Source organism: Squalius cephalus, assembly GCF_949319135.1.
Source record: "Squalius cephalus genome assembly, chromosome: 19".
NCBI classification, from domain to species: Eukaryota; Metazoa; Chordata; class Actinopteri; order Cypriniformes; family Leuciscidae; genus Squalius; species Squalius cephalus.
The window spans coordinates 36377611-36390924 of record NC_137140.1 but is presented as its reverse complement, the minus strand read 5'-3'; the positions used below and the strand labels follow the sequence as shown (position 1 = coordinate 36390924).

General features: G+C 37.0%; 1 protein-coding gene across 3 annotated transcripts in view; it reads left to right on the top strand.

Annotated features, from left to right (window-relative positions):
- fmn2b (formin 2b) overlaps positions 1-13314 on the top strand; it is a 55808-nt gene that overhangs the window by 25867 nt on the left and 16627 nt on the right. For all 3 annotated transcript variants that reach the window (XM_079851823.1, XM_079851824.1, XM_079851825.1), the window contains 2 exons: positions 4779-4866; positions 8121-8182. In XM_079851823.1, the coding sequence (XP_079707949.1) occupies positions 4779-4866; positions 8121-8182 (150 nt within the window). The remainder of the gene's footprint in view (positions 1-4778; positions 4867-8120; positions 8183-13314) is intronic.

Below are 13314 nucleotides of genomic sequence, written 5' to 3'. Positions count from 1 at the left end.
TTTCAAATGGATTTTTTAATTTTATTGTATTTATTTACTGTTATATTAGTTAAATACATATGTTTAATTATATATTTTATTTAAATACATACACTATTTATGTATTTTATTTAAATAAATGCATTAATAAATGTGTATTTTTATTTACATTCATAAATTTAAATATTTAATCATGCATAAATTAAAAATCTTTAATCATTTATTTTATTTAAATACATTGATGAATATGTAATTGTATTTTATTAAAATAAATACAAATACATTATATCGAATTAGTTTATTTCTGTTATGCATTTTAAAATATAAATTCAGCAATGAACACTCTGAACATTTTTTAAAACCATTTTCTTTTTAAAACAGTTTTTGCATTGTTGGAAACTTTTAATTGTCATTAAAACTGCCACAATGCATAAAATCTATGCATCTCATTAATTCTCTGACTGAAATGTACTCTTCAGATTTCAGAGTGAATTATGATCTGTTTTACTCCAGATTCACTTTGTCTCAGTTCTGTTGATCTTTAAACATGTTCTGCATATGTGACCCCCCCACACACACACACACACACACACACACGTCTCAAATCACATGACGTTCAAACCACACTTGCCTGTGAACAGACCTGAGGTTAACCACACTAATGCTCGTCCTGCTCAATGTTTGCATGTTTACAACTCATCCATTAACATAACATGTTTTGTGGAGCAGGCCCGTTTACACAGAGCCTATCGATTCCCATCTGTCCATCAGCGCTCCGAGGGCTGAATGAACGTGGCATCAGTGTGTCTGTTTAGGAGGGTTTCTGGGACAGAATGTTTGAGCCGCGCCGTATTTTGAGGTGTTTGGCGTCTGTGGCTTTCTTTGTTTAGCACTTTGTCTGAACGCTGACGGAGAGACGATTATACGACTGTCGCCGTGTCTCATTTATTCACAGACTCGCTCATGCTTTCACTCTAAGCACCACGAGTGTAATAAGAAATGGGAGAATTTGGGACCTTTTAATCCTGAAGGAATGCTGTTGATTTTTATTTTTATTTTTTTTGCCTCTTAATTTTTTTTTAAGCTTATTTAACCTGTTAGCTGTTATCCCCCCCCCCTTTCTCGAACGTAGACGTGAAAATGAACTATCCGAACTTAGATGGCTGTAGTTCATTAATTATTCACTTCAAATTGTAGAAAATTTTTTTTACATTTACTGTGAAGCAAATGCACTGTACTAAACATACAAAATATACTTTGCAAATAAATTTTTACTCTAAAATAAATAAAATCAAAGGCATATGCCTAACCAAGTTATGTTCCAAATTTGAAGTTGATATCACAAAAATTGAGGTTCCTGTAAGATTTGTTTAGGCGTTGTACCAAAAACAGCCACCAGGCGACACACACTCATTTGACGCGTCTTCTGGCACAGTTTGAAACATGACTCTGCCCACGAGTGGGAGGAGCCTGCTAAGTTAGTGATAATCCGTGCTAGCTGTGCATTAAACTATTTTAATGCACGACGTGGAGGCAAATAGTTAATATTCTTTGAATATGCAAATGAGCCCCGCCTCCACTCACTCACTCAGCTCAGAGATCCACTGGTTGGCGATCATACGTTGATCTGATTGGTTACAAGGTAGTTTGTGACGTCAGAAACACCAGCGATTTCAAAGCGTGTGTTTGAGACTGTCTTTGGTTCACTGCAGTTTTAAGGAGGAAATACTCAGCAATGCTGTCGACTTATGAACTTACACATGGTTTGTCTTAAAGCAGATTAAAAACACCACATAGACACATAAACAACATTTAAAAACTTTGTTTCACCACAGGGCGACTTTAAGATGCGTTTCCCATGAAGTAACGGTGCCTAATCTCAAGACTGTCTTCACAGGATGATTTTTCAGTTTAACCTTTCAAATGATTCCTAATTTATGATGATTGCTAAAATATGTGATGGCAATAAAGTGCAGTGAGCGTCCCGCTGACAGTGAACCGGTGAAGGGTTCTGCGTTTGATATGGTAATCCGGCAGAGCGGAGTCCTGCGCTGATGTGCTCGTGGTGTTTGACGGGTCTGGAGGTAATTTGTCTCGCCGAAGGGCCGTTTGACCTGAAAAACATCCACATCTCCTGTTTAATGCAGAAGAACTGGCCTTTTCTTCACTCATGTTTTAAACATGATCTCAGAGGGAAATAATTGGAGACTCGTTTCCGTATCTGTCAAAAGTTGCCCGGCAACAATTTCTTTTGATAAAGTAACGTGTTTTGTTTGGTGTAATTGCCTGCAGTCGATAATTGTGGCGTTTTGCCCTGTAATGCAGTTGCTGACCTTTTTCTGCGCCGACTGCTTGCGTTGCTTTGCTTGAGGAAGGTTTGAAGGTTGATTACAGCGTGGAGAGAGAGAGCGTGTGCTTCTGCTTCTGTCTAGTTTGTATTTAATGTGTTTTTAGCCACGGGACGACAGAGCGAAATCAACAACCGGAAAAAAAGCCATCAAGCGTCTTTTACAACTTTGAGTTCTTTTTTTAATCTTTTTTTTATTTTTTATTATGCAAACAAAGATACTATTTACAGGTGACAGATACAAAAAAGGCATTAAAACATACATAACAGCCAACATAGTAAGTGTGCGCATGTGTAAGTGTGCATCTGCGTGTGTGCGTCTGCGTAAGTGTGCGTCTGCGTAAGTGAGTATGTGTGCGTCTGCGCGTGTGTAAGTGTGCGTCTGCGCAAGTGTGTAATAATAATGATGATAATAGTAAAAATAACTGGAGGATGAGGAAAATGATATAATAATATAGTATTATATAATAGTAATAGTAGTAGCAATAATAACAATAATAATGAACTCATTTCATCAGGTTGGAAGGTGGCAAATATTAGTAGTAGTACTAATAATAATAATAATAACAATAATAATAATAATAACAATAATAAACTCATTTCATCAGGAATGAGGGGGAGGTTGGATAAGGAAGAGGACAAATAATAATAATAATAATAATAGTAGTAGTGGTGATAATGATAATAATAAGGCTATTAATAATATTGTGTTAAATGCCTGCCTCTGATCCCTCCGTGTCCACGGTTTCAGTCCAAGTAAATAAAGCATTTGTCATGTGGTCTCGGCTTGTTTGTTCACAGGAATCGTCCTCATCTACAGAAACTTCCCGTCGAGCCGCTGGAGCTGTGCGTTCTTCATTCAATTGTGCTTTCGGGTCCAGATCAGTTTGTGTGAGGTGTATTGTGTTCTGGTTCCTCTCTGACGTCAAGCCCGTGATCGATCTGAAGTCTCACACACACACACACAGCGAACGCCATGTTCCTGTCGGACGGGGTTATGATCATGTGATCATGTTTGCATGCGCAGACGGACCTTCATTGTCCTCATGATTGATAAAGATCAGCGCTGAATGAATTGGGTTTTGTTCTTGAAGTCGAGCCGAAACCACTTTTCTTTTAAAATAAGCACATAATGACCAAATAGATGCAATTACAGACGTACAGACGCTGAGTCAGTGCTCTTCTGTCGCGATCTGACGACTGACTGACGTTACATAATGTTTGTTTCATTAAATAGGAGTTGCAATATTTAGTTATTTGGAAGGAATTAAGGACTGAAGTTTTCAAACTTGTCGATCGTTTGCAAAAACAGGGACTTAATTTGTTACAATGTTGCATTTTCGTTCGCAAGACGTTTTAAAGCTGTGCCGAAATGAGTTTATGCAAGTCACATGTGAGTAAAACTGTCCTCTTATTGGTCAGTTTCCTCTGCGTCATCCATCAAGATGATTGACAAGTTCACTAAGATTGTGGCTTAATCTGTAGCTGTGGAGACATGCGAATACTTCGATCATTCCCGCTTTAACTGATGAATTATATATCCGCCCGAAGATTTTGATCATGATGCCCTTGAAGTGCTTAATTTATATCTTTGTTATGTGAAAAACTATTTTTTAAACATAGTAAGGCACTTGAGCTCATGTTATATTGTGTACATCTATATTGCATCATCTACATTGTAATTATTTGATAAATTTACTAGGAATTTCTGACTGAAAATGCTTTCAAAGTAAATTCTACACCAAATATTTTCAAAGAAACTGCAAGTAACACATTGAATTAAAAGTCAAAATTTGAAGTGGAAAGACTGAAATAGTATTTTCTTGTAAAACGTACTCACATAATGTTTTATTCACAACTTCAAAAAAATTGTTTTTAGCATCTTTTGTGAAAATGAGCGAGTTAAATGATTCCTAAGCGAATTTGCTTAATTTGTATGCTTATTCACTTTATGTGAAAAACATTTTTAAAATCAGTAAAGCACTTGAGCTCATTTTATAGTGTGTGTGTGTTGCATAATTGCACTGTAATATTCTAAATTTCTAAGTAATTATTCACTAACTATTTTTTCAGAGTGAAAATTGTTTCAAAGAACGCATGAAACATGAAAAACCATGACAGCCTGAAGTACAAAGCCTTAAATATTTTGCAGTGCACATCTAACAGCTTCTGTTCAGGATATCCTCTTCAAGAGGGAGACTCTTAGATAAGTTTTATTAAATAATGTGTATGCTTTAAGGTCTTTAAAAGCACTTGAGGTCGTGTTATATTAATATCCATGTACATCTATCATGTCTTTATCCGTCTGGGAAACACTCTTCAGGCTGAAGTGCTTAATTTGGATGCTTATATTATGTGCAAAAGGTTTTTAAAAAGCGGTAAGGCACTTGAGGCTGTAAAACAAGTAAATGCATGTAAATGCAGTCAGAGTGAGTGTGTGTGTGTGTTTCAGGTGGTGAAGCTGCTGAACACCAAGCGCTCGCAGGCGGTGGGGATTCTGATGTCCAGTTTACATCTCGACATGAAGGACATTCAGCACGGTGAGCAGATCTTCAGCCGTTATTATACTCGTAATGCTCCGCTCGTAATTCCGTTGAGAATCTGGGATCCAGTCGTGCATCACTGGAAAATCTGATGTCGAAACTTCTATTCTAACCACGATTCTTCCATTAAAGTCGAGTACTCGATTTTTATAAAATCCTCAATTGCGGTTTACCCGTGTCGAGGAACCGGCAAAATACCGGAAGTGGCGCATTCCACAGACAAGAATCCATGAGCCGCATTATTACACTGTTTTCTAAGGTTACGCGCTATATTAATTTACAATTAACAATTTAATATCATAATATAGCATAGTGCTATTGTGAAATCACAAAGGCTGCGATTAAGTTAATAAATATAAATAATAAATATATGGATTTTTTTTTTTTTTTTTTTTACCGAAGCACAACACTTTATTTACATGCGTGCCGATTACGTTTAAATGACCTCAGCTTCGTTCACAGTAAACACTCCACACACACACTCACACAACAGCAATCTCTGCAAGTGATGTGTGTTTAGGTTTGCAATAACGTGCATCTGGGAACGCACTGTGCGCCGTTTCACAAGATTTGTAACGCAACTCATTTGTAAATCGTGATTTCAAAATAAAAGTTTAAACCCTCGAACTGAGTTTGCATGTTTTGATCTTGATGTGCACATATTCTTGTTCAAGAAATTACAGCTGCTGTTGCATTTCTATCGGACAGAAGTGACCAAATATTAAAGATTAAGTGGATTTTAGTGGAATTAAATGTTGTTTGGCCAATATTAAACAAGGATTTGATAATGCCGTAGTGTAACCCTAACCCTAACCATCCCCAGGCCGTTGGCGCCTCTGCAGGCATCTGTTATAATACATAATGTACAGAAGTTATGTTTATATTAGTTTATATAATTTATTTTACATGGTGTATTTTAAGTGTTCAATAATGATTACTTTGATACTTTATTTGAACCAATTATTACTGCTTGTTATTATATATTTGTATTTTAAGTCATTTTAAGAGCTGTTGTTCATTTGGATCTATTTTTATTACCACAATTTTTTATCCGATTAATCGATGGAATAATCGGTAGAATCCTCGATTACTAAAATAGTCGATAGTTGCAGCCCTACTTTGGTTCACTGCAGTTTTAAGGAGAAAATACTCAGTAATGGTGTCGACTTATGAATTTGTACATGGTTTGTCTTGGACGGGTGGTCATGTGACTTCTTCTGCGCACTGTTAGATGAGTGGTCACATGACTTCTGTGCACTGATGGACTGGTGGTCACATGACTTCTGGTCAGGTTTGAGTCGGGCGGATCGCTTGCGGTCACCAGTGGGTCGAGGTGAACGTAAAGCTGGAGGTTTTGTTCATGTGTGTTTCCTGTTTTCCTCTGGCTCCTTCATTTGAATGCTCGTCTGGGCATTGACGTGTGTGGGTCTCGAAGGCATTGACGTGTGTGAGTCTCGAAGGCATTCTCTGTGTGGCAGCGAGTGTTTCCTGATCTCCTGATTGCCTGCAGGTCCATAACATATCAGATGGACCCTGAACATGAACCTCCTCTGAACAAACTCAAGCACTGAAATAACTCTGTGTTTTTATTCAGCAGGACGACACACACACACACTCACACACACTCAACTTTAACTAGTGTTAGTGACGTGATTGGAATTATATCACTAATTGTTAAACTTTTTAAAATTATTATACATTTTATTTATAGGCGCCTTTCATGGCACTCAAGGACACACAATCCATACAAGCAACGACATTAAACAATAAAACCAGTGCAGCAACAAACATTAATTCACATAAAAGGCTGCCTAAACGTAAGTGTTAAGACGAGATTTAAAGACTAGAACTGTTGCGAACTTCTACGGGAAGTGAGTTCCATACATGGGGAGCCGCATATCCAAAAGCTCGTGACCCCATGGAAGTTGTCCAAGTGCGTGGAAGAACAAGTGTAAGTGCAGAAGCCGACCTTAAAATGCGGGAAAGAGTATCTAGAACAATGAAGGAGCCAAGTTAAGTTAAAATTTACACAGTTTAACTGGGAGCCAATGCAAAATTAGTAAAACGGGAGAAATATATTCAGAAATGGAGGTTTTGGCAATGACTCGAGCTGTGGCATTCTGTCCCAACTGTAATTTATGAAGATGTTTGGAAGGAAGCCCATAAAACAAAGCATTACAATAGTTGATTGGTGACGTGATAAGGGCATGCTCAAGCGCAGCAGTGCTCTCGAGTGAACGGACACGACGCAGACCATTTATATTCCTAATGTGAAGAATGCAGAACGCGTGACACTGTTAACATGAGCTTCAAAACACAGAGTTCTGTCACCTGAACCTTTAACCTGATTAGAGGAACAGAGCAATGATCTATTACCACAGAAGAAATATGTGACTTAGATATTGTAGTTTTTGAATCAACAAGGGAAATTACTTAAACCAATTTTTTTATTCACTTAAGCACTCACCAAGAGCAGAAGAGGGAAACTGAAGACAGATAAAGTTGGGTGTCGTCAGCATAATGAAAATTAATATCATATTTCCTAAAGATGAAGCCAATTGGTAAAAGATAAATGATAAACAAAAGAGGTCCCAAAACAGAACCCTGGGGAACACCAGTGACGACACGGGTGGGTTTGATTTAAACTGCATAAGTTGCACAGATTGAATGCGGTCCGTGAGATAAACGAAACCAGCGTAAAGCCACACCAGTAATTCCAGTAGATTCCAGTCGGCTTAAGAGTATAGAATGTGGAATGGTATCAAATGCTGCACAAAGATCAAGTATAATAAGTATTGATCAAACTTGACACCCACTTGCCAGCATTTTTGATTACTTTCACGAAACTTTATGGCCCCCAGAATATTTTTTAGTATGAATATCTAAACATGCAAAAGACAGGAGGGACAGACCGTCTGCTTTTAAACAACAAAATGTTTTATTCTAGCTTCATGCATTCCTTTTTTTTAATCAACATTTAAAGTGAGTAAGTTTAATAAAAAAGCAACATTTTAAACAAAAAGCTGAGAAAATCCCGTTTGTGTCGAAGATGTCTGGGATTCGCAGCGATGATTGAAACGCAGATGCAGTAGATCGAGTCCATCAACATCTCAAAGCATCACAGTCCTAGAGATCGTCCTGGGTCCACGTTTCATTCTGTAACATTCAGTGAAGTTTGATTTATGTGCTGTTGAATGTGTGGTTTTTACATGTAGGATGATGATGATTTCTGTCTGTTTTTGTGTCTCCAGCGATCCTGAATCTGGACAATACTGTGGTTGATCTGGAGACGTTACAGGCCCTCTATGAGAACGTAAGCAGAAAACATAGAGATCTCTCTCTCTTGCACACACACACACACACTCACATTCTTAGGTTCTCTCTCGCTCTCTCTCAAATGAGCTTTATTAGCATGACTCTGTAGCACAATGTTGCTAAAGCATTATATATATATATATCAGAGTTTCCGTTGTCGGTAATTGCCGGACATTGGCCGGAAAAAAAATGAAATGTCCGACAAAATTAAATCTCTCCGGTCAAATTGTCAGATTAAAATTGTCCTAACTAACTACACGAGACGCGACACGCGATAAAAGGTATCTTTTCCATGTTAGAGTTTTTGTCCTAACCAGACGTGACGGCGACACGCGACATTTCTAATTTAGAAACGGTTTCTATTTTTCTGCGACGTCGCGCTGGAACATCAAACACAAAGTGTGGCAATGATAATCTCTGGACGGCTACTGTTTATGTGCTTTATTTAATGTTAAAAGCGTGAAATGTGACTTTGAATATCATTTAGTGCTCCAGCTTTGAAGCTGTAAAAGCAACAATGGATATAATTCACCTCAGATCTTGAAATTAAACAAATGGAAACATGAACGTTAAAACTGTGAACAAACAAGTGTATTCTTTGACAAAGAATGTTTTAGTAACTCAGTAGCCTATGTATTTTTTTTAAATGGTGTAATATTTGTGAATGTTATTATGTAGCTACTTATCCATTTTCTTGCGAGTGCCTCAAGTTTACTCTCTAGTCGGTAGTCGGTTAAAAAAAAAAGTGATCTCTAAATTAGGCTATTATAGGCAGTGGACTAAACGCTATACAGTTAGCCATCTCATTCCAAGATCTTTTTGTGTGAAGTGAACAAATCCCTCACACTCAATTTTTCATAACTGTCACAACGAACCAGCAAAAGTAATGATTATGAATATGTCAAATATTGCAATGAGACATTTTAATTGTCTATTAATAAACAAGTGTTTTCTGTGTCGGCTGCAAAGATGAAGTCTGACTCGCGATCTTCGCAGTAGTGAACGCGCCGGAGAGAGATACACATTTCATACGGATCACATCGTTTTATTTTGTTTTGAATGGTTCTGTTTAAAAGTAGAGATTTCTGTAGATAATAGATATATTTCTTTCTTTTTTTTTAGGTGTGTGAGGCGAGTAGGCTACCTTATACGTTAAATTTCGGTTCATGGATGATAGCTTAAAGTTAGCTCCAGTTCAGGCGCTGGCGCCTCCATGTCGTGATTATTTATTGTCTGCTATATTTACTTTTTATTTATTAAATCGAGAAAATTGGATAATGAAACACTGATTAAAATTAAGATAATTAATACAAAACGAAATTCGTTTTAAAGAAAGGCTTTGTGCTTTCTGTTTGAGGTCTCTGTGGAAGTTTTAAAGCAGTCTTTTAGTGCCGTTTTGAACGGTTGCGACGCGTCCGTAATGGAGAACTGTCACGTAAGATGGTAATATTATTATTATTATAAATAATAAATCGTGTAATAATCCCGCCCCCCTAATTAAGAGGCGATATCTGACCGGCATATCATCAAAAATGTCCGGAAAACGAAACCTCTGTCAGTCACTTTGACCGGCACCATTTTTTTCTAGCGGAAACTCTGATATATATATATATATATATCATGTCATATGTAGCATAAATAAATATATCAAATCCATCTGAATAAACGAAGCTGGTCTCTCTAACATTGTAAATGGCTAAAACATATTTGGTAACACTTTAGTTTAGGGTCCAATTCTCACTATAAAACTAGTTGCTTATTATCATGCATATTACTAGATTTCTACGTCCCTTAATCCTACAATACCTAAACTTAACTACCTTACTAACTGTTAATAAGCAGTGAAGTCATAGTTAATAGTGAGAATCGGACCTTAATCTAAAGTGTGTCATCAAGTATGAAGGACGTTTTCTCAGTTCAATGAATGATGGAATCAGTGTTTCAGATCTGGAGAAATGTTTCTCTTACGTCGTGATATTCAGTACACATGTAGAAAGAGTTTCTCATCCTCTGTTTGCTGGAGATCACAGTCTGTCCATGTTTGTTTGTCTTCCTCTCTATTTCTAGATCATGTCACTTAATCTGAATTTGGAGAGGATTTGTCTTTCTTTAAATTGCTAATATAATAGACAATGGTTTTATCCCAATTTTTTTTAAAAGTAGTATTAATCCCCAGATTTCACATCCATATAAAATAATTGGTTTTATTATTGAACTCTATAATTTTATCCAAGTTTAATGGGTAGTTTTAATTGACAACATCGTGACTACTACTGATGCTTTTCTGCATTCTGATGTTTTTCATTGTTGGAGTTTGTTGAATGTGTGTCTGCAGTGATCATGTGACTCAAACACATCATGCAGGAATTTCATATCATAAATCACACATTTGTAGTCTAGATCAATGTGAAGAAATGTTCCTCAGAACAATATGATGTCTGAAGCAAACACGATGTCTGAAAATCTTCACATGCACAATCCCAAAATATATTCGTGATTGTGCAAAACAAATTCCCCGAACAGCACTTGTGGAGAAAATCACCCCATTTGAGCAGAGCGTTCTGACACATGCTTTGATTAAAGTAGGAAAAGTGCAGCGCTTGTTTTAGTATGAGCTGCTTTTGCGTAAATATCATGTATTTATTTTAAAGCATCACGTGCCAAACTCATTGAACTGTCGTAAGATTCGATCCCGATAGTCTTCAGATTGATCATCTGTCTGTCGAGGAGGAAACATTAAGATGTTTTCGTCTGGCTCGCTCCGTAATTATGAAATCCAGACCTCTTCCAACGGCACAAAAAAAGGAAAACATAGTCTTTTGCAGTCAGACTCCAGTAATGCACCTAATGATCGCACTAATGTGTTTTTCCCCCTCGTTTTATGAGTGCTAGTTTCCAGTCTGGCACGTATACAGATGTCAGACGCGTATATACATCAAGCCTCCGATCCTCTCGCAGTTGTATCTGTATATTGTCTTTGAGTTTGCGTTTGAAGGCGCTCGTGGCCGAGCCTTGGCGAAGCTGCTTCGTATTAAAAGTATTTACACTTAAAACGGCGTAAATGGGAGGCAGCGCTGGTGTAATCACCGCGTTTGAAGTGCCGTGTGTATATATATATAGATCTCGTGATGATGCTTAATGGAGCCGAGAACTTTTCCCAGAGTTTATATTCACGCCTGAGCCGTACACAAGTCGCTCTCCTGAACCGAAGTGTTTGTCTTAGCCTCATTTCTCCTGTGCTTCTCTCTCGTGTCTGAGAGCGAGAGCAGTTTTCCCTCTTTGATCACCTTCCTGATGCCCCAAACCGCTCGGCTGTGTGCCTTTCTGTGCCGTTTGATGTCGGCGGGTTTGTTTATGAAGGTATTTATTCTGCAGTTCTGCTCCGAGGGAAACTCTGCGTCTGTGTGGCGAAGGCTGATTCTCCTGTACACCTAGTAAACCACGATGAGATGGGGAAACTTGCATTTTAAAAATCTGCTGCGCTCAAAACACTTTTTTTTTTTTATCCATTTTGATCATTATTTTGACATGATTGGTCCGAATGTCGTCTGATTAGATGTGCATATATAAGTGATGCAAATTTCATCTAATTGGATATGCATACATGATGATGCAAATTTCATCTAATTGGATATGTATATACGTGATGCAAATTAATCTAATTGGATATGCTTATACGTGATGATGCAAATTCCATCTAATTGGATATGCATATGCGTGATGATGCAAATTCCATCTACTTGGATATGCATATACGTGATAATGCAAATTTAATCTAATTGGATATGCATAGGTGATGATGCAAATTTCATCTAATTAGATATGCATAGGTGATGATGCAAGTTCCATCTAATTGGATATGCATATACGTGATGATGCAAATTCCATCTAATTAGATATGCATATACGTGATGCAAATTATCTAATTGGATATGCATATACGTGACACAAATTATCTAATTGGATATGCATATACGTGATGCAAATTATCTAATTGGATATGCATATACGTGATGCAAATTTCATCTAATTGGATATGCATATGCGTGATGTTAAGTTTCATCTAACTGGATATGCATATACGTGACGCAAATTGTCTAATTGGATATGCATATACGTGATGCAAATTCCATCTAATTGGATATGCATATGCGTGATGCAAATTATCTAATTGGATATGCATATACGTGATGCAAATTTCATCTAATTGGATATGCATATGCGTGATGCAAATTTCATCTAATTGGAAATGCATATGCGTGATGTTAAGTTTCATCTAATTGGATATGCATATACGTGATGCAAATTATCTAATTGGATATGCATATACGTGATGCAAATTTCATCTAATTGGATATGCGTGATGTTAAGTTTCATCTAACTGGATATGCATATATGCAATGATGTACTGACAATCTGATTTGAGCTTCACAGCTGCTGTTTGTCTCAAATGCATCTTGGAGGTTATTTAAACATTATTAGCTGATTAGTAAAAATCCATGGTGACAATTTTTCAAACCAAATTGGGTTGGTTTATTCATTTTCTAATTAAATATGCACTCATTTGCATACATATCCAGACCAGAAATCTTAACATTTGCATAATTTTTGTTGAATTTTTGTTGGCTTATTAGTGTTAAAGGTTTTTGGATTCTGGAAATCTCTTTTTATCACTCATAAATCAGAAAATACTGTCAACAGCTCGAAAACAGAGTAAAATATTGCATAAATCAGGTGAATGATATATATAAACAAACCTTCAGAATATAGATATGGACGTGTGTGTGTGTTGTAAAACTGCTGAAGATTTCGGACTTTAAAGAGATGGATTGAGATTGAAATCTACAGACGCAAATAGATGAAATGCAACAAACACTTTTGTATGTTTTCGTTTCACTAATCTGAAGGAGGACGAGTTATGTTAGTAAAGTAGACCACAGAACTGAGCAGTGCATGAACAAATCATGTGTTTGCCTGTTGTGTGTCGCATGCGTGTTCTTCATCAGCGGCTGGACGTTCCTGAGGTTGAAATCTTAATCTCTCTGTTCTCTTTATGATGTGCTGTCGTTGGCTAGTGTGTATCTGTCTCTGTCTTTACTGTGTCAATCGCGTCTGGCTGTTTGATGTACT